At 35.2% G+C, this 19,952-nt stretch overlaps 1 protein-coding gene across 1 annotated transcript; it reads right to left on the bottom strand.

Annotated features, from left to right (window-relative positions):
* Positions 1-2,014: 2,014 nt before the first annotated feature.
* On the bottom strand, positions 2,015-18,502 carry LOC146136916 (synaptotagmin-1-like). The gene is made up of 9 exons (XM_083396072.1): positions 18,226-18,502; positions 17,661-17,842; positions 16,735-16,845; positions 16,279-16,353; positions 15,218-15,310; positions 5,939-6,112; positions 5,331-5,474; positions 4,754-4,858; positions 2,015-3,753 (listed from the first exon to the last, which is right to left on the bottom strand). The coding sequence occupies exons 1-9, from the start codon at positions 18,383-18,385 to the stop codon at positions 3,574-3,576; spliced, it is 1,224 nt and encodes a 407-aa protein (XP_083252198.1). The 5' UTR covers positions 18,386-18,502; the 3' UTR covers positions 2,015-3,573.
* Positions 18,503-19,952: the final 1,450 nt, after the last annotated feature.

The raw sequence follows: 19,952 nt of genomic DNA on the forward strand, positions 1-19,952 counted from the left end.
CACGTGACAACTACTAAACAGTACCGAGAACACCTACACCGAAATGCGCACGGGACGGACAAAGGCTATGGCACCTACACCGAATTGCGTTCAAGCGTTTTTCAATGTATTAAGTTAAAAAAGCGCCTGTTTTATGAAATGCTATTTGTACATTGGGAGAAATAGATACGTTAATATCATATTATAGGAAATAAAACAGCATAATTGAATTTTCTTTTCGACTCTAGCATTGAAATAGAAATATAGTTCCTTAGCAATAAGAAAAAGAATAGTTGAAATTTTCAAATGTCGGTATTGATTGCCGCACAGAATGCCGTGTTGGAACTGGACAGGGGTGAAAAAAAACGAACAACATATAAATAGCCGAGGTTAGAAACTACGAAAGCGGAACAGACCAAAAGTAACTTTTACGTCCAACGAGCACAAAAAACACGCGCACAACAAGATTATCTACACAAGAGCAGAGATTAAAGCTTGGTTTCTGTTCCATAGAGATTGTACAATTGCAGTTGCGATGATTGGAACGCAGTGGTTGCTATCAAAAGTGCGCCGCGAAGTTTTTAAAATTGTCGGAAAAAAGACAAAATTTGAGAATTAGTCTTAAAATGTAAAGATTCCTTGAGGTACAAAAACACACTAAAAAACAATTTTCTTACAATTGTTTAAGCCTGATGTAGTTTTAAAAAATCAATAAAATTATGTTATTTCCTATTTCCTTGTCGTGTATTAAGACTGATTGTCAATTGCCAGTGTATAATTATTTTGGATGTCATATAATGTGGGGTCGCAATTTTTCACATGATATGAAATTTCTTTCAAATCATCAGTTTCTGACGTGATTCGAAGCCGCGGAAAACAACACAAAAAACGATATTAACAATATAAAATAAAAACGCTAGAAAAAATCTACACAAACATACAGAGAGATAATAACATTTGCTACGTTTCACCGCGATGCGGATTTCACTTGATTCAAGACCTGGGGAAAAAACAGGGGTGGGAAGAAATTTCCACCCGAAAGAAACGAAAAAAACAAAAGTGCAAGTCTATTTACAAAGCGAAGCAATTTGCACAAACCTGGCCTTTGTTACGTCACAACAACGACAATGACGAGCTACGCAGAGCGCTACGAATTTTCGATCAGGCTAAAGTACATACGTCACGGTTTGATGACGTCAAACAAAGAGATTCTGATGAGAAATAAATAAAATGCAAGGTTAAAAGTAAAAGAGCTTTAAATTGAGTTGGTTTTACTGCATTTTTTCAGTGCGTGGTAGTTGTTTTTATTACTTCTACTGCATTTTGTTTAATCCAAAGTACAATTTAAACAAACGTAATAGTTTTATGCGAAAAAACGATTGCGCTACAGTAAAGTTGAAAAGCCCTGTCGTAGATAAGTATGAATCAGGTGGCACAATATAAAGAAAAATTGTGTTGAATTTTCATTTTTTCTGATTTTTCAAATTTGGTCTAATGAAGCACGGTTGTGCAAAAGCTTGTCAAGATTTTAATACTATTTGTCATTATACAATTTGTCATTATACCGATTTACAAAGACTTTTTCAAAAGTGGAATCGCATAAAAGTTATTACAGGTTTAATTCGTGCGAATTTTGCTGTAGAATGGTCCTTATCTTTTTAGGAATGTGTTAGGACATGAACATTAAGATTAACAGTTATTCACGATATTGTACAAAAAACTGCAAAATACGCGATAAAAACATTGAAAAATTTAAAACTACGAGCGCATTTGCTTCTGTGTGACAAAATGAGCGATCAACTGCAACCGTTGCGATAAAAGCAAAAAATCTACAGAAAAACGTGCAAAAACATCAAGGAATATAACTACGATTGTTTGGGTTTGATTGTTACAGCTTACTAACTGCTTTTTCGACAGCTGTACCGAAATTGTCTTTTTAATGACAAACTCAAAGTTTAAAGATTTAAATTTAAAGGACTTGACGATGTCAGTATAGGCCAAATAAATATTCCTTTAAAAAATGTCTGAATTGTTGTGCGACTGACATTGAATGTGGTGGTTAAATTGATAAAAAATATTATTTAAATATTTGGACGCTAATTCCAGTTGTAAATATTCGCAGTTAAGTCTATGCTTATTTAATTTGAAGAACATGTTAAAACAGGCGACAGTCTGTATTACAAAATATAAGAGTGGCTTCGAATGCTTTTGAATAGTTTTTTTCTAAAGGAAACTTAGTTTTAGCAGTTGTTTTTTTCCGACAATAAAAAAAGTGTTTAAAATTGACAACAAAAACGGAGCAACAAGCAAAAAATCTACGGCTACAAAGCGACGGCAGATATTACAAAACAAAACAAAAACTGCAACAGAAAGAACGCCACCACACATAGAACAAAAAGTCGGGACATATTCGGAACTCTGTCGCGCAAACATGATGATAAAAGGAAGGGCTCTGGCGAAAAAAAGACGTTGACATGCGACATTTACTATAGGGACAATTGCACGTTGTGTATCGCGTTTCTGAAATCACACGGGGGCCTAAAACGTTCTATGTACAATTGCACACGCCACGGACTTGAGTAAAATGCGGACATCTTCCAAAAAACGCGGAGCGAACTGATTCCGCAAACCACCGTATCAAGAATTTAACGAAAATGGTTGCAATTCTTTAAAGTTGGGTTTAAAATCCGATTTTGCACAATAAATAACCAAATGATTTCCAAACACGTGTTAACTCAGAAAATTACATAGTATATGGTTAAATTTGCTTTATGCAACTAATAAAGTGCGAAAATGAACTACAAACAGCGGGTATAGGCTGCCATTTTATTAGCTGTATATTTAAGAGAAAAACAACGCGGCGCCTAACTAACTACCGGCCAAGCTCTATAATTACTCAAATCAGTCAAAGTGCTTTTTGTGCCACTGCAATCGATTGTCGACGTCACAAAGCTAGTGTCTGTGACGTAAGAGCCGGGCAAATCCGAGGCGCTGAATTTCAAGACGGCGTCGAGAGGTTTTTGAAGAGGGTGAAATAAATTTAAGTGTTTTTTTGGAGCATTGCTTCCTAACCACGTGTGCAGTTTTCATTCTCATGCCAAGTTTAGGAAAATTAACGCAAGGAAATAGTTTTGCCGTAAGTTATGTTCTCTTTTGACCACGTTTACTCTGTTAGTCTAAAAATGTAGTCTAAAATTTTAGTCTAAAAAAACTTTTTTTTCTTAATTTCATAAGCGTAAGCAAACTTTTGAGTTTTTCTACCACGTGATATACGCAGCGAAATAGTACGCGTTAGAAAATGTTGAGAACCAGTGGGTTTAAGGTTTTTCGAAAAGTATAGGAAATCGACGGGTTCCGAAGAAAAATATAATCAACTTAAAATCAACTTTTCAAAGAAAAAGAGTGAAAAAGGAAAATCCGCTTTGTCCGCAATTCAATCCCGCCTCGCGTGTTTTTTCCTTTCAAAAACGCGTTTTTTCAGAGCAAAACTACTCTACACAAAAAAACGAGCTGTAAACCGAAAAAACTAAAATCTTTCCTATTTACAATTCGACGCGTCACTACGCGTGACGTCACGTCACCACAATGATGACGTCACTGTTCCTCGGGCTGAAGAGTGTGCCACTGGGCGATCGGACGCCGGGGGGAGGCCAGCATGTCGGACCAGTGACGTAGTTCGGTTCCGGAAGCGTTGCACCCCAGGACCAGACGACCTATGACGTCATTCTTGCCCATTCGGTCGTAATCGAAGACGCTAATTTGGAGGGAGACTTTCTGCGCAGGGGGGGCAAAAATGGGTTAGTTTGCTTTTAGTTTATTTTATCTAAAAAAACGGGGGGGGGGGGGGGCAAAAATGGGGTTATTTTCTTCTCTGTTTTTATATAAAAAAATTGAGGGGGGTAAAAAATGGGGTTAGTTATCATCTCTGTTTTTTTATAAAAAAATTGAGGGGGGTAAAAAATGGGGTTAGTTTTCTTTTTGTTTTTTTTTTATAAAAAAATTAAGGGAGGGGTGCAAAAAATGGGGTTATTTTCTTCTCGTTTTTTTTTTTATAAAAGAGGGGGAAGAGGCAAAAAAATAAAACAAAAATGGGGGGGAATGGGGTTAGTTTTTTTTCTGTGGTTTAAAAAAAATAATTTGAAAAAAAGTAGTTTCTGGATGTCCGATATTTGGCGTTTTATTCCGATACCAATACCCGATATTTTTGGCAAAACTACGGCAGTCCGATACGATATAAAATGACGTCAGTGATACTAATGTAAAAAAATGCCGTTTACAATCGAAAGTAAGGTAATATTTCCACTTTCCAGGCCATTAAACCGAAGTTTGCTCCAAAAACAAAAATATCCGTGAAATCACAAAACATGGTTAAATGCCTTTATTGCTAAGTTATAAAATCAACATCGATACGCAACGACAGTGAAAAGTGTTAGGATTATGTTGGTGCCGATAACACAATAATTTGTACGTTTCAGTTATCGGTTACGATCCAACATTATAAGTTATAGTTTTACAGTATGAACTTTTTTTACAGGAAGCACTATTTGTTTGATGTCGCCGAAGGAAATTTTGACTTAACACCGAGAAAAACATTAATGTTTCATTTAAATGTTGCTTTTTAACTTTTTTTTTTTTTGATAAAAAAAAGTTTACCATTAACTGATCATCCGAATAGACGGCTGTATCTCTGCTCAAAAATACCAGGTACAGGAAGAAAAATCAAGCATCAGACATTCCGAGTTTGTAAGATAACTTTTAAATGCGCTCAACAAACCTGTATCTGTTCGAAGGGAACCTCAAAGCTGAAGGACTCATTGAAGTACGGGTTCAAAGTGTTCTTTTTGATGGTCGTCTTTTTCTTTTTCAGCCGCTTTCCGCCCTACAACGACAAAAAATTAAATTTTACATAATGGCAAAGATTTTAATTGCTGTTGTTGTGCATGTCACTCGTTTCCTATAAAAAAAGGGGAAAGACATTTTTCTGGTTAGGGAAAACAACAAAAAATAAAAAATGAAACATCCTTGAAAAACAAAGTGGCGTTTCGGTTAAGTAAATCTCAACAAACTGGTTAAGTTTTGCATTTTTTAAATGAAACATCCTTAAAAAGGAAGCTAATGGTGAAGCTGAACACAAAAATCATCGACACTATTTATGCTGTCCAAACTTTTCTAAGTTTCCAATATGTATTTTGGCAATTTTTTTTGATGTAATATCCTTAAAAACAAAACTAGTGTTCAGTTTCTAAATAAGAACATCTCAAAAAACTGGTCAAGTTTTGTATTTTTAAATGAAGCAGCCTTTAAAAGAAAACCATTATTTAAAGCAAGACACAAAACTCCTGGTAATTCACCTGTAGGAGCGTGATCTTGACATACGGATCTGAGAGTCCGCCAACATCCATCTTCTTCAAATTCTTTGCTTCCAGAATGACCACAGTCAGTTTGCCAGCCGTCGGTACGTACCTCAACGAAAAGCAGATGTCGCCAAGCTTCTCCTGTGACGTAAACAAAATTCGTGACGTCATTGACACGTCATAATTTAACGTGATGACGTGCGGGGTTTCAATTTAATCAGTTATATGAAAAGTATTTAAGTGCAATGATTGGCATTGTCTAAGAGTCTATTAAGCCCTTAATATAGGTCTATTGTTTCTTCACAGTTACAGCCAGTTAAGAAATATACACCAACGAAAAAATAAATTTACCACTCTCAGTTTAATGAAAAAAAAACAGACCTTAAAAATATGATTTAATTAAAAAAATACATAATTTAAAAAAAAATTTTAAACCCAAAATTTAACACTCTTAGTTTAATAAAAAAAACGCAGACCTAAACTATGAACCAATTTTTTCTCAAATTAAAAAAAGTTCTTCGAATTACAAAAAGAAAATTTTTTCTTTAAACACGAATCCAAGTTTTTCTTTAATTTTAAATTCATAAAAAAATAAAGAGACTGACGTTTTCCTTGTCGTTTTCAGCCGAGATAAGGTCCCTCCATTCCTCAGTGACAGTGCCAAGATCCACCTGGTTCATCGGGACTCGAACTTCGCCGATGATGTCGTGCCGGGAAAAGCGATCGAAGTCGTACACGGCAAACACCAGCGTCTTCCCACCAATCTCATTGTAGGGGACCTGGGTGGAAATTGGCTCCGTTAAGGGGTTGTTGATAATGCCGAGGGTGAAAAAGCGATTTTTGTCAAAATTGGCATCTGGGTGCCTTTTTGACATGTTTACGGGTAAAACGTAAATTTAAGTTGATTTCTAGTGTGTTTTATAGAGCTCCGATCTCATTGTAGGTAGGTAGAAATTAACTCAATTGAGGGGTTGCTGATAATCCAGGGGGTGGAAAGGCGATTCTGGCCAAATATTGGCATCTGGGTGCCTTTTTGACATGTTTACGGGTAAAACGTAGACTGCAGTTGATTTTTCTTTTGTGTTTTATAGAGCTCCGATCTCATTGTAGGTGGGTGGAAATTAACTCAATTGAGGGGTTGCTGATAATCCAGGGGGTGGAAAGGCGATTCTGGCCAAATATTGGCATCTGGGTGCCTTTTTGACATGTTTACAGGTAAAACGTAGATTTGAGTTCATTTAGCGGGTGTCTTGTAGGGCTTTGTTGCCCGGAGGTGGAAATTGGCTCGAATAAGGGGTTGTTGATAATCCAGGGAGTGGAAAGGCGATTTTGGCCAAAAATTGACATCTGGGGTGCCTTTTTAACATGTTTACGGGTAAAACGTAAATTTCAGTTGATTTTTCTTGTGTGTTTTACAGAGCTCCGATCTCATTGTAGGATACCTTGGGTAGAAATTAACTTAATTAAGGGGTTGTTGATAATCCAGGGGGTGGAAAAGCGATTCTGGCCAAAAATTGGCATCTGGGGTGACTTTTTTATCATGTAGATAATTATTAGATAGGGAAATGATGCCATTTATTTATATGGCGAAATGCAAGTTTACATTAAAAGTTTAAGACCTTGCTGACTGATTTTTGTTCGAAGTGGTGCGCTTCTCAAGCTATTAGGTGGCTGTGGTTTAACGGATTTGGAAACGATTTTGGGGAAATGAGGTTGATAGCATTTAAATTCAATGCACCACGAGGATGTTCTTTAAAGAAATATGCAGGAAATCCGGCTATAAACGTGCGGTTTAACGATTTTGGGGAAACGTTTATACCAAACATGTGACAATAACGATTTTAACTAAGAAACGAATGAATTAATTGAATCGTTTTTATTGCGCAAAAGAACAAAGGAATCGGTTTTCTATTGCAGCACTTTATCTGTTTGTTCAGAACAGTGGGATCATTTTTATATAAAAGGGCGTATCTTTATGAGATCCCAAACCATTGGCAGCAGGTTTCTGCTTGTCGATCACTGTTTTGCTAAAGCGTATATAAACAATAAAACTTGAAGTTTGAAATCCCGAATAAAACCAGGATCAGGCATTTTTTAAGGAAATATATATTTTGCCTACACTAACATTGTTAGTGAGGAACTGACTGTGCCAGTATAGGCGAAATATATAAAAAAAAATGTCCAGTCCTGGTTTTACTCGGGTTTTTAAACTTTGAGATTTATGGTAGGTATAACCAAAGGGTTATTTTTGACAATGATATGAGAAGCTGTCTTTGATATAGGATGCTTCTCTGAATTAAAAAAAAGTAGTAAAAGTAGAATAAAATTTTTAATGCAGATATTTAGGTCATTTTTATGTTGTTCACTCATTATTTTTTTTAGGGTCATAGCTTAATAAAATTGGTAGTAGAAATCAATTAACATTGTTATCCTAATTCTCATCTAATTTGTGACTTAGGGGATCTTCTGATTCAAATCAATTAGCGTTTTTTAACAAATATGTTACTCTGTCAAACGGCGTATATTTGATTTGAGACACAAAAAAATTGAAATTAAACTAACTAAAGACATCTGAAAAAAATTCTAGTTGTTCAGGCCTCCTTGAAATACGAAGCGAAAAGCAAACATTTCACTGAGATAACCCAACACTTGCACCACCACCGAAAACATAACGTTCAACGGGGAAGTATAGGGGGGGGAGTTAGTGGCGACGTAATTTCACCTGTGAGTCCTTAAAAAAACTCGTAATTTGTTTTCACAGCCGGTCTTATCGGAACCATGGAACTTTGCGATAGTTCTTCGGGTCGTTGGTTGAGCAAAGACTTTCGTTTCGCTCGCTAACATTTAAACTATAGACTTACGATCAAACAGAGGCGTTAAGTTTAACCAGGAGCATTTAACAATCATTCCACGCGGAAAAGTTTTATCGGAAATGGAAGAAGTGTTTTTTTTTATAATGATTAATAATTTCCGACAAAGATCACAGAAAAAATTAAAAATATATATTAAGAAAATAGGGCCATTTTTGGTGGTAGAAAACAAAGGATTTGAATTGCATTTCCCTTTCTAAAAACTCAAAAGTAAAAAGAGCTGTTTTAAACACTTTTTTCCTTGAATAACAACAAATATTAAAGGTTTAAATTGTAATTGCCAATCGTGCAAAACCACATAGTGTATCAGTTAAACTATAGTCTACGTTCTATGCGGTTTATTTAACACTCCGTGTCCACTGGTACAATTACAAACAGCCACAGGACTGTTCCAAGCCAGGTATCACAACTGAGATGCGTTTAAAAAGGTTAATCAAATTTAAAATAAATAACTTTTTAAATTAAAAAATTAAAAATATTTTGGTTTTGGTTTTGGGTGTGTTAAACAGGATGCTGACTCGGTACCCTAAAAAATCTCTCAGGTTCAAAATGGCGGATGTAACATGGAGTAGTGCGAAGAATGATAAAAGTTGAATTTCAAGTCGCCATGTGAACCAAACTAGAAACCGCACATGGGCCCAAGTCTTATAAAGTGGTTGGAAAATGGCTTTACGACCTTGGACAAACAAAGTCCTACAACGAAAGCGCAAATCGATTAAGAAAACAAGCTTAGGCACGACAAGACCGCATTGTAGTTATTGACTTAAGCGCTTGCCACGTATACTGTGCGTAAAGTGTGCGGCCCTTTGACGTATAAACAATGTAAAACAATTGTTTTCAACCGGGGCGCCGCTTTTTATGCTGAAACGTGCTGGAAAATATTTTTTACTTTTTCAAATTGAAATTTTTGCACAATTGGTAAGCTTTTTGATCCAATTGTGCGTGTACAGCGGTAAAGGGTGACTTTAAGCGTTTTTTTACACACATTATTTGAGAAACAGTTGGATATATCAAATCCCTTATAGAAGTAGGTGGCATTTCTAACGTATTTAATACCTCTTTGTTCATTTTTAACATATTACAAAACGTTCAAAACCCTACCTACTTCTGTATGGACTTTAATATTTTTACTACATCTAACTACAACCTTTCTCAGCAAATTTTAATGCCAAAGGGACAAAAAGTGGCCTGGCACACCGTAGAAAATCTCAAAAAAAAAAAATAAAGTCAGGAACCAGACTTGTGCAACTAGATTTATTTAAGCTTTTTAAACTTAAGTTAGAATTAGAATTAGAGAACACATGCAATTTACAAATTACATTAGAATTAGAATTAGCCGCATTTTGCTCTAAATCATTGAATTAGAAAACTAGAATCATCTAGTTGTCCAAGTCTGGTAGGAACAGTAGAATGGGCGGCTCATATTTGCTTAAGGCGGACGCGAGTTCGGTTTTCGTATGACGCAGTAAAACGCTCGTATTGCTTCTCGTACAGACGCCCATTAAAAGTTATCTGCGTTAAGTTGTTCTGTCCACGTTTTATTTTAAATCTTTTTTGTTTTCTTTATTCGTTTTTAACAAATTACGAATGAATAAAGAGTTATTCGAAACGTTCAAAATGGTAGCTATACTTCTGTATGGGCTTTGATATTCTTACTAAGTGTTACTAACCTCCAACCGTTATGCTCAAAAATATTTTAGCACTTTTGAAACATATTGCGCAGTAAACGAGATTTCATGTAGAGCAGGGGTGAGCAATTAACATTTTTAACGCAGAACCCTTTAAAAATGTTTTTTTGTATTTATTGAAAATATAGCAGCCATATATTGACTGGCACGTGCATGGCATATGACAACTCTTTGTTTCCGAAATTTTGTACAAAACTCGTGAAACGCGTGAACACAAATGTGAAAACAACAAATTTTTTTTTTTTATTAGAGCACATATTGAACATTTTTTCACGCAGTTCTAAGTGGCAAAATAACGCCTGAAACTGAAGCGAGAGGATATTGGACGATCGGGGGCCATCGGTCTGGCATCGGCCTTTTTGGTTTTAACGTTTGGACGTACTAGTTTGAACGGCTCCGTTGGGTGCCCCTGTCTGGGGTTTTTGGTGGGTAATGGGTGGGGTTAGAAAATGGTTAGGGTTAAAACTATTGGTGGAGTTGGTAATGTACTCAAGGGTTTGGGTTGGGGTAACGTAAAACTTTGTATAGACCTAATTCTGGCCATTAGGGTGTTATCTTGAAGATTTAGGGAGTTATTGCGATTCAGACGGTTTTACGACTGTTAGGTATTAACCATATTTTGGTCGTATTCCGAACTGGGTTTTATTCCGATGTTGAAGTTGTTCTTATTCCGGTCTTACGGCTGGAGTCCGAAAACGTGCAAAACCCTCATAAATACAACGCGAGACCCGATATGTTACAGACGTCATAAAAGGTTCGCGGTTTTTCGTAAGACGGTGTCTCGCCGTGTTTTTACATGGGCAGAATTCGGGCTTGGTCGCAACGGGAACACGCAACAGCTGAAAACTGTGCGTTTCGTTTCACGGGGTTGGTAAATAATGCATAGGCCGATGATGCATGCCTATGGTGCATTGGATGATCTAAGCCAGTGATTCTCAACCTTTTACGCTTCGTGGCCCCCTTTGATAGGCTCTCAACCCTCGTGGCCGCCTGCTTACAAAAAATATCTAGCATTGTGTTTGACGAGTTTTTATTTGTTTTACTATACTCCACGTTAATAGCAATTACAGCCATTAAATTCACTTACTTTCTAATAATTTAACAAATCAGTCATTTTACTTTAAATTAACTCGGTTAGTCATTACAAAGTTGTGCTTAGACTCCGCCAAGGTAATTTTTTATTAGGCTCTGTTTTGTACTGAGCCAAGCTAATGTCACTACATAAGTCGGGAAGATTTCTAGATTTTGTTTATGCAAGCAAGATCATAAACACTTACGTTATGCAATATCTAGCTAGAGAGGTATGCCCGTGGCCCCCCAATGACCGCTCCGTTGACCCCCAAGGGGGTTGAGGGCCACGGTTGAGAAACCCTGGTCTACATCTTGGCTCGGACAAGAACGGTTGCGACGCGTTACATAACGTACGTTAGCGCAACGCTGTTTGAATATTCACGATGCTGTTCTACCGAAGCGCAATTAGGCATGCGACGTCATTGCAGTTATTTAACATTACGAATGTTCTAGATAATATTTTCATTAACTTGTGTATTTTTAACACAGTCGCAAACCCTAGCATCTTAACCCTTGAATGTATTTAGACTCTATTTCATTTTTTTGCGCATTACTTTGAACGAAGACAGCAGGTTTTTCAAGACATTTTTTATGACGTCAATTTACGCAAATTTATTATCTCGGAATGTTTAGACTTTAGCACTTCCTGGCAGTGTACATAGTTACGGGCCTGCTGTTTTAGTACATTGGTTTTCAAGTTTTTAAAAAAACAGGGAGATATGTGGGTACACTATGTACGGATCTAAAATGTAGCTTGGTAATAAATTGTCAAAAAGGGCGAGTAGATCAACATCATCTTGATTATTAGGACGTTTCGATACGAGCTTGTATCATCTTCAGTTAATGTGACTGAGAAGCAATTCAAGCAACACTTTTAAGAGATGGGATGCAATTGATTTCAGTCTGAGTTTCGAAAGTAGGAGCATAATTTAGCACCTTCAGGGGTTGAACAGATAGATAGCTTTTTAAATTATAGCGACTGTAAAGCCACGCCTGATAAACCTCCTCACTGAAGAATCAACTTTAAGCCACTAACAAAAGGTTTACCAACTAAAACTAGTCGAGGTTTGGTAGCGGTGTAAACAAGTCATTTTGAAATGAATTCTCAGTCGAGTCTTTTGCAGCAAATAACAAGTTCAAGTCCCAGCCCATGTGATTATTAGTTTCCCAAGTCAAGACCGAGGCATGTCACTATAAGAACAAGGCAAAAGTCAAGACATTGTCATAAAAATAAAACGTTTAACTATTTAAAATTTGTAACCTCAGCTGATAAATAACTAGCATTACTTCAACTAAAAAATAACATAAACGTTACATAAAACAAAGAAATTTAGTTACGTGCAAATATTGAGATAACATTTTCTAAAAAAATATTCAATGAAAACACTTCATTTTAAGCCAAAGCATTTGACGGAATGACTTAAGTCCATGTCAAGTCGTTTGTTAAAAAGACTCTGGTTAAGTCATTTGATAACAGTGACTTAAGTGCACCTAGATAGGTCATTACCTTAAAGCATTACAATACTACAGTTTGTTTTGTTCACCTCTCCTAATAAAAACCACCGATAATATCGTTAACGTTCTTTTTAAAATTGGAGTTTAAATTTCTTTCGCATTTTAGAAAATCAAAGCTCTGAACCCGGCGTTCACTATGCTTTACGTAAACGGAATTGAAAAAAGGTCTGGAATATATCACGAAGGTAGGCAGTTCCTTTCAAGTGGGGAGTTCCTTTCATAATCGGGGTGCCCGAAAGCACTTAAGCAACTGGGGTTTTCCGTGAACTTTCGAAAGTAGTTTTAAGCACAAGAAAACACGCGAAACGAATTCTGCGGGTGAACCCAGGCGAAACATTTGGTGTTATACCAAGTAAATGCAGTTGCGTACACGGATCTGTGAATAAATCTCAAGCCAAAAAGGGTCGAGTAAATGGACATCATCTTCATGGTCATTTTTATCTTTTTAAGGTCACCGACTTGTTACTTTTTTAAATTGCAACACTCAGCATTTATTATATTATCTGGCGCACCGCACAACCTTTTCGCTGAATTACAATACCTATAGCTTATTTAACAGATTGTAAGGCGTAAATGGTTTGTATGAGTAGCTTTTTTAATATTTGATTAATGTATATTTTCAATTTTGTTTAATGGAAAGAATTCCCCTTTCAAAAAAGACGTTTTAAAACGCTCTTGTATCATTATCAGTAAATGCAAGTGCTTATCGAAACGTCCATTTCAAGATGATGTCAATTCATTTTCAAGCTGCATTACAGATCCGCGCATAGTGTACCTAAGAAAAGCAATTGGTGTCCATTTGCATTACAACAGAATACTGGCGACTTGGCCACTGTGTCGGCCGAAGAGTGAGCCAGAAAACCGGAGAAATTGTTGCCATTTTTTTGTTTCTTGCCATCAGTAAAAAGTATGAGAATTTTCCCTATTGTTAAGTTTAATAACCTTACATTTAAACGCTATTCTATCGCTTTGGCATCCCGAAAGCTTCCAAAACGACGAGCAAAATAAAGCAAACCAATTTAACCAGCTGTAAAGCAGGTGTTGGAATGTTACAAAATGCTTCGTCAGGCCAAATTAAGTACTGAACAAAAAGCAACAACCGCCTAAGAATAATTTTAGAAAAACGCGAACGGACGATTTTCCAAAGCCTAGGCGGTACCTAAGGCTCAAATTACTGTTATTTCGCACGCCACGACGTTCGATGTTTCTAAAAATATATTCTACGTGCGAACGTCTGTGCGTCACTATGGCGCTCAAACAGCGTTGCAAATAATTGCCTGCGGGCAATTTGGACGCACTGCTCCTCTATTGAACGAAAGAGAGTCGCCTCTTAAAACTGATTTGCTTTAAAATGGTATCTTCGCTTTTTAAGTGTGTTTAAGATGATACAAGTTCCTATCGAAGTCAAGGTGATGTCGATCTACTCGACCTTTTTGGCTTTGCAATTAATTATCGAGCTACATTACAGATCCGTGCATAGTGTACCTATGTTTGTTTTTATACTTAAATTTGTATAAAAACCGGAATATATATGTGTGTGCTTTAAACTCTAAACAAACTCGCAACTGATTAAGTTAACAACGTTTCTTAAAAAGCACGTTTTTTTTATTCTTACCCGACTTTCTATTTTGTTGTTTAAGCGTAATAATAAAACTAATAAAAGTTGTGTTCTCAAAATGTGTTCCTTGATTGATTATTATTAAGTGAGCTAATGATTCTTTTGGTTATTTTGTAACACAAACTTATCGTATATAAACTGTTGCTATACACATTGTAATATCAGATAATAAAATATTCATACGTTGTATTACGAGCCTTCGACGTAATACAACTTAAAAAAAGCGACTTGTATAGGTTGTCAAAACGTGGAAGATATAATTACAGAGAAGAAATATAATTACTAGTATCGATTAATAACCGAATTGAATTACTGATAGAATACATGGTAGACTTAAATGCAAATTTTGCATTAGACAACATAAAGGTGTTCTTTGGTAGCTGTATTTGTCCAATTCTAAATCTTGAAATCAGGTGGCACTATATAAAGACAAATTGAATTGCATTCGCGACAAGCTTTGCCGTGCTTTATCAGGTCAAAGTAGAAAGCGAAATAGCCTTTGTGTATTATACGAGTATCTGCAAAGTGTTTTTCTATTGCATTTTAATGTAATAATAGTGTATCTTTTTAACAGGTTCGAGAGATGATGGGTTATCGACTACGGCTTTAAAACTTGTATTTTAAAAGTTACCGCGGCATTTTGGCAGAGATTCTCGAAAACAAGAATTTACCAAAACAGTCAGAAAACCAAGTAAAATGCGGGTAAACAAGTTTACAAAGATCGCTGGTAGTTAGGCCACGAAACCCAATGATATAGGGACGTGGTCATGCCTAGTCGTGCGTATCAATACAAAACGTGGCTTTGTGATAGTAAGACGACTGGTGACGGGGTAAAATCGCTCAAGCGTGCTTTTTGAGAAAAAAAAATTGGATTTTTGTGCGAGAAATTCTAATCATAATGGGTCGACAACTTAGTTGACAAAAAAATCGTTTTCACCAAAAAAATTACTTGAAATAAATAAAAATAATGGCTTTATCACAAAAAATATAAAAAAACATTTTTATCAAAAAATTATTTATGTACGAAAAAAAATTTTTTTTTTTTGGAATACCCACTAGATTTCTTGCGCGTTTTTCTTTGCAAGGCCAAGGCCTTGGAAAGCAGGCGCATTCAATTCTCACCTTGAAGTTGAAGGTCTCATTGAAAACAGGGTTGAGCGTTTTGCGGTGCACCTTTGTCTCGTGTTTCTTCTTTTTGTCGGGAAGCATGTAGACCTGCGCAAGACGACAAACAAACCGCGTTGTGACGTCACAAAGACACAAAGGGTCGCGCGCGCTCGCGGGCCTTCGATCGGGAAATGCCAGGTGGCATTGGTCACACGGCGAGAAGTATAATTATTGGAACGTGCACGATCAATATAAAGAACGCTATTGTTGTGCATTGAAGGTTATTTCTGTGACCTTGAAGTAATTTTGTCAGTTATTTTTGTTTTTTTTCAGATTTTCGATCAATTTTTGATTGAACTGGTTTAAAACCATTGTTTGTTTAAAAGTGTTTTTTTTTTGCTCTTAAGGTAATTTTGTCAAGTTCTGTATTTTTATATCAAATTCCCGTTCTATTTCTAATTGTTTGCACTGAAGGTTTTTTTTGTAACCTTGAAGTAATCTTATTGGGCTCCTATTTTTTTTAGATTCTCGACTATTTTTGATTAAATAATTTCGTCACTTTAGAAGTAACAACATATCAATTGATCAAAGTCTCCCATTCTGATGTAAACTTAGGTTACAAAGTGTTCATTTTGCAGAGTGCTGTTAAAAATTTTGATGTTTCACTATATCTTAAATTAAAAAAAGAGTCACCTATACTCCTAAAACACGTCAAATTCAGTAAATTTCCTCTTTCTGTGAAATACAAATATATATAGTAAAGCGTTAATTTTGCCGTGGACTGTTACATAACGATTGTCGTTTCCCTTTCTTTAAATAGCCTTTATTAAAAATAGAGTTATATTTACTAGGAAAACATGACAGTCTAAAAATGATTCTCTTTTTGGTGTAAATATAGTTGCATATCGTTCTGATGTCAAATATCAATCTTTCAGATGTGGTAAGAAACAATTAAATCAATAAAATAACCCAAACATCACATTTCAAAAATATATTTAGATTTTTAAACTATTTTAATTGGATTGCCTTTCCTATTATAACTAGCTACCTTTCAAAAACTGCATGTTATATATTACCTTGACATAGGGATCTGATGTTCCACACATATCCATGCCTGGAAGATCAGCCGCTTGAATTACACCAACAGCCAGCTGCAAAAAAATCATCCGGTGAACAATTTATTTTCATTTTTGTAACAATTCATTTACTACTATATTTAATTATATTTAGGAAGAAAATTACATCCAACTGTATGTTACTTCTGATAACAATAAAACTACATAGTTTACATTGTTTTGTCAACAAAGCCCTCCAAAAAACAGTTGATTTTTAATAGAAAAAGGTTTAAATAAAAATGACAGATACACCAACAACAATTACAATTAAAAAAAAAACGAATTAAAAAATTTTACATTGTTTTGTAAAAAGTGAAAATGCCCTAAAAATGTTTAATTTTAATAGAAAAACGTCTAAATAAAATCTAAAAGATACACAAACAAAAATTTAATAGATAATAATTTTTTGAATTTTACATTGTTTTGTTGGAAGTCGTAATCCAAGGAGAATTGTAATTTTCCGAGTTTCTTTTCTTCTTCCTCCTGTTTTTCGCCCCCAACGTCCACGTCCCCAACATCTGGCTGAACCTTTTAAAATTAAAGAGATTATTTGAAAAAACAAAATTAAAAATTACAAAATCGGTAAATATATTTAAGATTAATTTTTATTCTCTAGAAACGGTTTTATTTGGGCTGAAAATAAAATTTTAACTCGAAAATACCCAACATTATAAATAATATTAAACTGTAAAAGCACTTTGTTTAAATTCTACCAATTATTTTGAAGCCTCTTCTATTGAAATGTTTTTGTTTGATAAAATTGCCTTACTTTAAAAATACTCATGTTTTAAAAAATTGCTACAATAAAAAATAAAATAAAGCAAAAAATACTGATGCAGTTTAATAAATTCCGACAGTGGTCTGACGTTGTCATAAAATATTGATGGGGAGAGAGTGCATTTATTGGCAGAATTTAATCGTTCATTGGAAGGGAAATCAATTGCAATTAAATTATACATTACAAAAAATAAGCAGAAATCAATAACACAACTTGACACACTTTAAACAAAAAATAACACATTTTGGTTTAAAAGAAATGTTAAAGTGTGGTGGAGGGAATTTGTAGCTAGATGTATAATGAATACTAAATCCCATAATACAAATAGGATATTTGATGAACCTTTAAAATAAATCTTAAGATAATTGCTGGATATTATAGTTAGACGTAAAAAGTATACCAACGCTCATTTAGAACAAGAAACATTTTTTAACACTTCTTGCAATATCAAAGCCATACAGAAGTAGGTAGCATTATGTGAACGTTTCGAAAAAAATTAATTCAATTTCAAGTTAAAAAAGCACCATGCATGAAATACAAAGGATTAAAAAAACATCATTTTCACCTTTTCTCTATAGCCGGTGCCCATACTTCGGACAGACTCAAGGTCAATGGCATTTTTGAGTCCCTTTTTCTCAGACTGCTTTTTCTTCTTTTTCTTGCAACAGCGCTTACAACAGCAGTACAAGACACAAAGGAGAATAAGGCCGGCTCCAATTGCAATAAGAACCCATGCCCAAGGAGGTACTAAACACAGAACAGAAAAACGATAACTTTAGTGTTTTGCAATTCCCATATATTTTTTTAGTTTGTTGCACAATACCTGGAATTAAAAAAATCACATTGCTATAAGGTTATAGAAAACACTTATTTTTTATATTCTCTATGTATATTTGAAAAATTAAAACAAAGGAGTCTTAAAACAGAATTATAGTTCATAAAAGTATTTTATGTACACCTTTGGTTGACTGGACAAAAGTATACCAACATTATATAATTTGTAAACCAACATTGCCAAAAATAAATCAACAGAATTTTCTAGAAACTGCTAACAAAATTCAACCAAAAGTAACACCTTATAAAAGACACAGAAAAATTTTAGGCTGTAAAATAGGTAGTTCCAAACTCACATTTGTTGTAAATGTTGTCGATTGCCCCTTTAATTACATCCTCGGCGCCGTTGCCTTTGGGGGGTTCGGTGCTGGTCGCAGGAGACGCCACATCTACGCTGGAATTGGTTGCTGAGGCGTCGGCGTCAGCTCGCTTGTGTAAGTTCCTTAAAACCTTCATGTTATCAGGTTTGGGTCGGTCTCTCAAAATCACCCACCCACTGAGCTAATGCACACAGAAGTGCAACCGGTTTGTTACCTAATCGTTCCCGGCATACAACCGCACTCTTTGCCTTACTTAGCTGCAAAAGAAACGTTTTGTTACTAAATGTTAAAAACTGAAAACAAAAATAATTGTAACAATTTTTTTTTTAATTTTTTTTTCAATTGTAAAAAATGCAATAGAATTTGAAAACAAAGCCTTAACACAACAATGTTTTACAGAGATATCCTATAAAGATACTTGATGACTCGATAACTGATGGCAACAATTCGTTCATTTTTTTGCAACACTAAGTTTTATACTTGAAAATGTATTTTTCTGAAAAAACACTGCACAAAACAGTAGCCTACAAGCATTACAAAATTCGTAACACGTCTATTTTTATGTAAAACAAAAGCTTTCATTGTTTCCATAAAGCAAATGCTTTATTTTTTAAATAAAAGATGATTCAATTTCTTACAGATGTTAAAAGCTTTTTCATAATGTGAAAGTTAAAAAAACTTGTTATTCCTCACTGAACAAGATAAGGAAAACGGATTTCAACTACACAACGCACCCAATATTAAGCCTTACTTCATGACCGTGCGCAAAACATAACTAAAAGTTGAGAGCAAGGCCAACATTGTCAAGTCGTCACCATATCCGGGAACGTGTTGGTTTTAACACAAAAGCCGGGGAACTTGGGCCCAATATGCTAAGGGATAACACAGCTATTTGTCAAGTTGCCACATCATACACAGTCTCAGCTTGCTGGCTTTTTGAAGTAATGTTGTCCGACTGAAAATCGCTAATACAACAAACCGACAAAAAAGCGTCAAAGCCAGTGTAAAGGCATTCTGAGTGTATTTAAACTTAAGGCAGAGATTACAGTTGTAGGATTCATAGCTTTGCATTGGTGTTTACCAGTGTTAGAATGACTTAAGTCAATTTACTTAAGTGCACTTTGAGAGTCACTGTCACTTTAAATGACTTCACTTGACTAAGTATTTTGGGTAAAATGACTTGGATGAAATCAGGTGGTTTTAAGCAATATTTTTATAAATATATTTTTTTTAATTTTGGCAAATAAAACAATTTTCTTGTTATATGTTGCATTTCGGTTCTTTTTTACAAGATTTTTTGTTCAGAATCGGACGAGTTCACCAGTTTTAATGATGTAATGTTTTATTTTTATGACAAGGTCTTGACTTTAACTTGCTTTTATTGTGACTTGGCTTCGGTAACTAATGACTTTAGACTGGGTCTTGTTATCATTTAAAATGATTTGCCTTGGACTCAAATCATACCAAAATGACTTGTTTACAACACTAGTCTTGGCCAAAACTAAACCGTAGATCTACATCTACCGTTTTCCACTACATAAACGATAATAAAAAAAAAAAAACAATTTCAATTCAAGAGGAAGGCGACATTGTTTTCAAATGGTAGTACCGCCCTTCGGTTAAACAAAGCACAGCACAACGTATTTCTGAATTAGGCAAAAGTCTACGCGCATTTGAACGATAGGGGTTGCAACATTTCAATC

This window comes from Ascidiella aspersa, chromosome 8 (assembly GCF_963924565.1).
Source record: "Ascidiella aspersa chromosome 8, kaAscAspe10.2, whole genome shotgun sequence".
NCBI lineage: Eukaryota > Metazoa > Chordata > Ascidiacea > Phlebobranchia > Ascidiidae > Ascidiella > Ascidiella aspersa.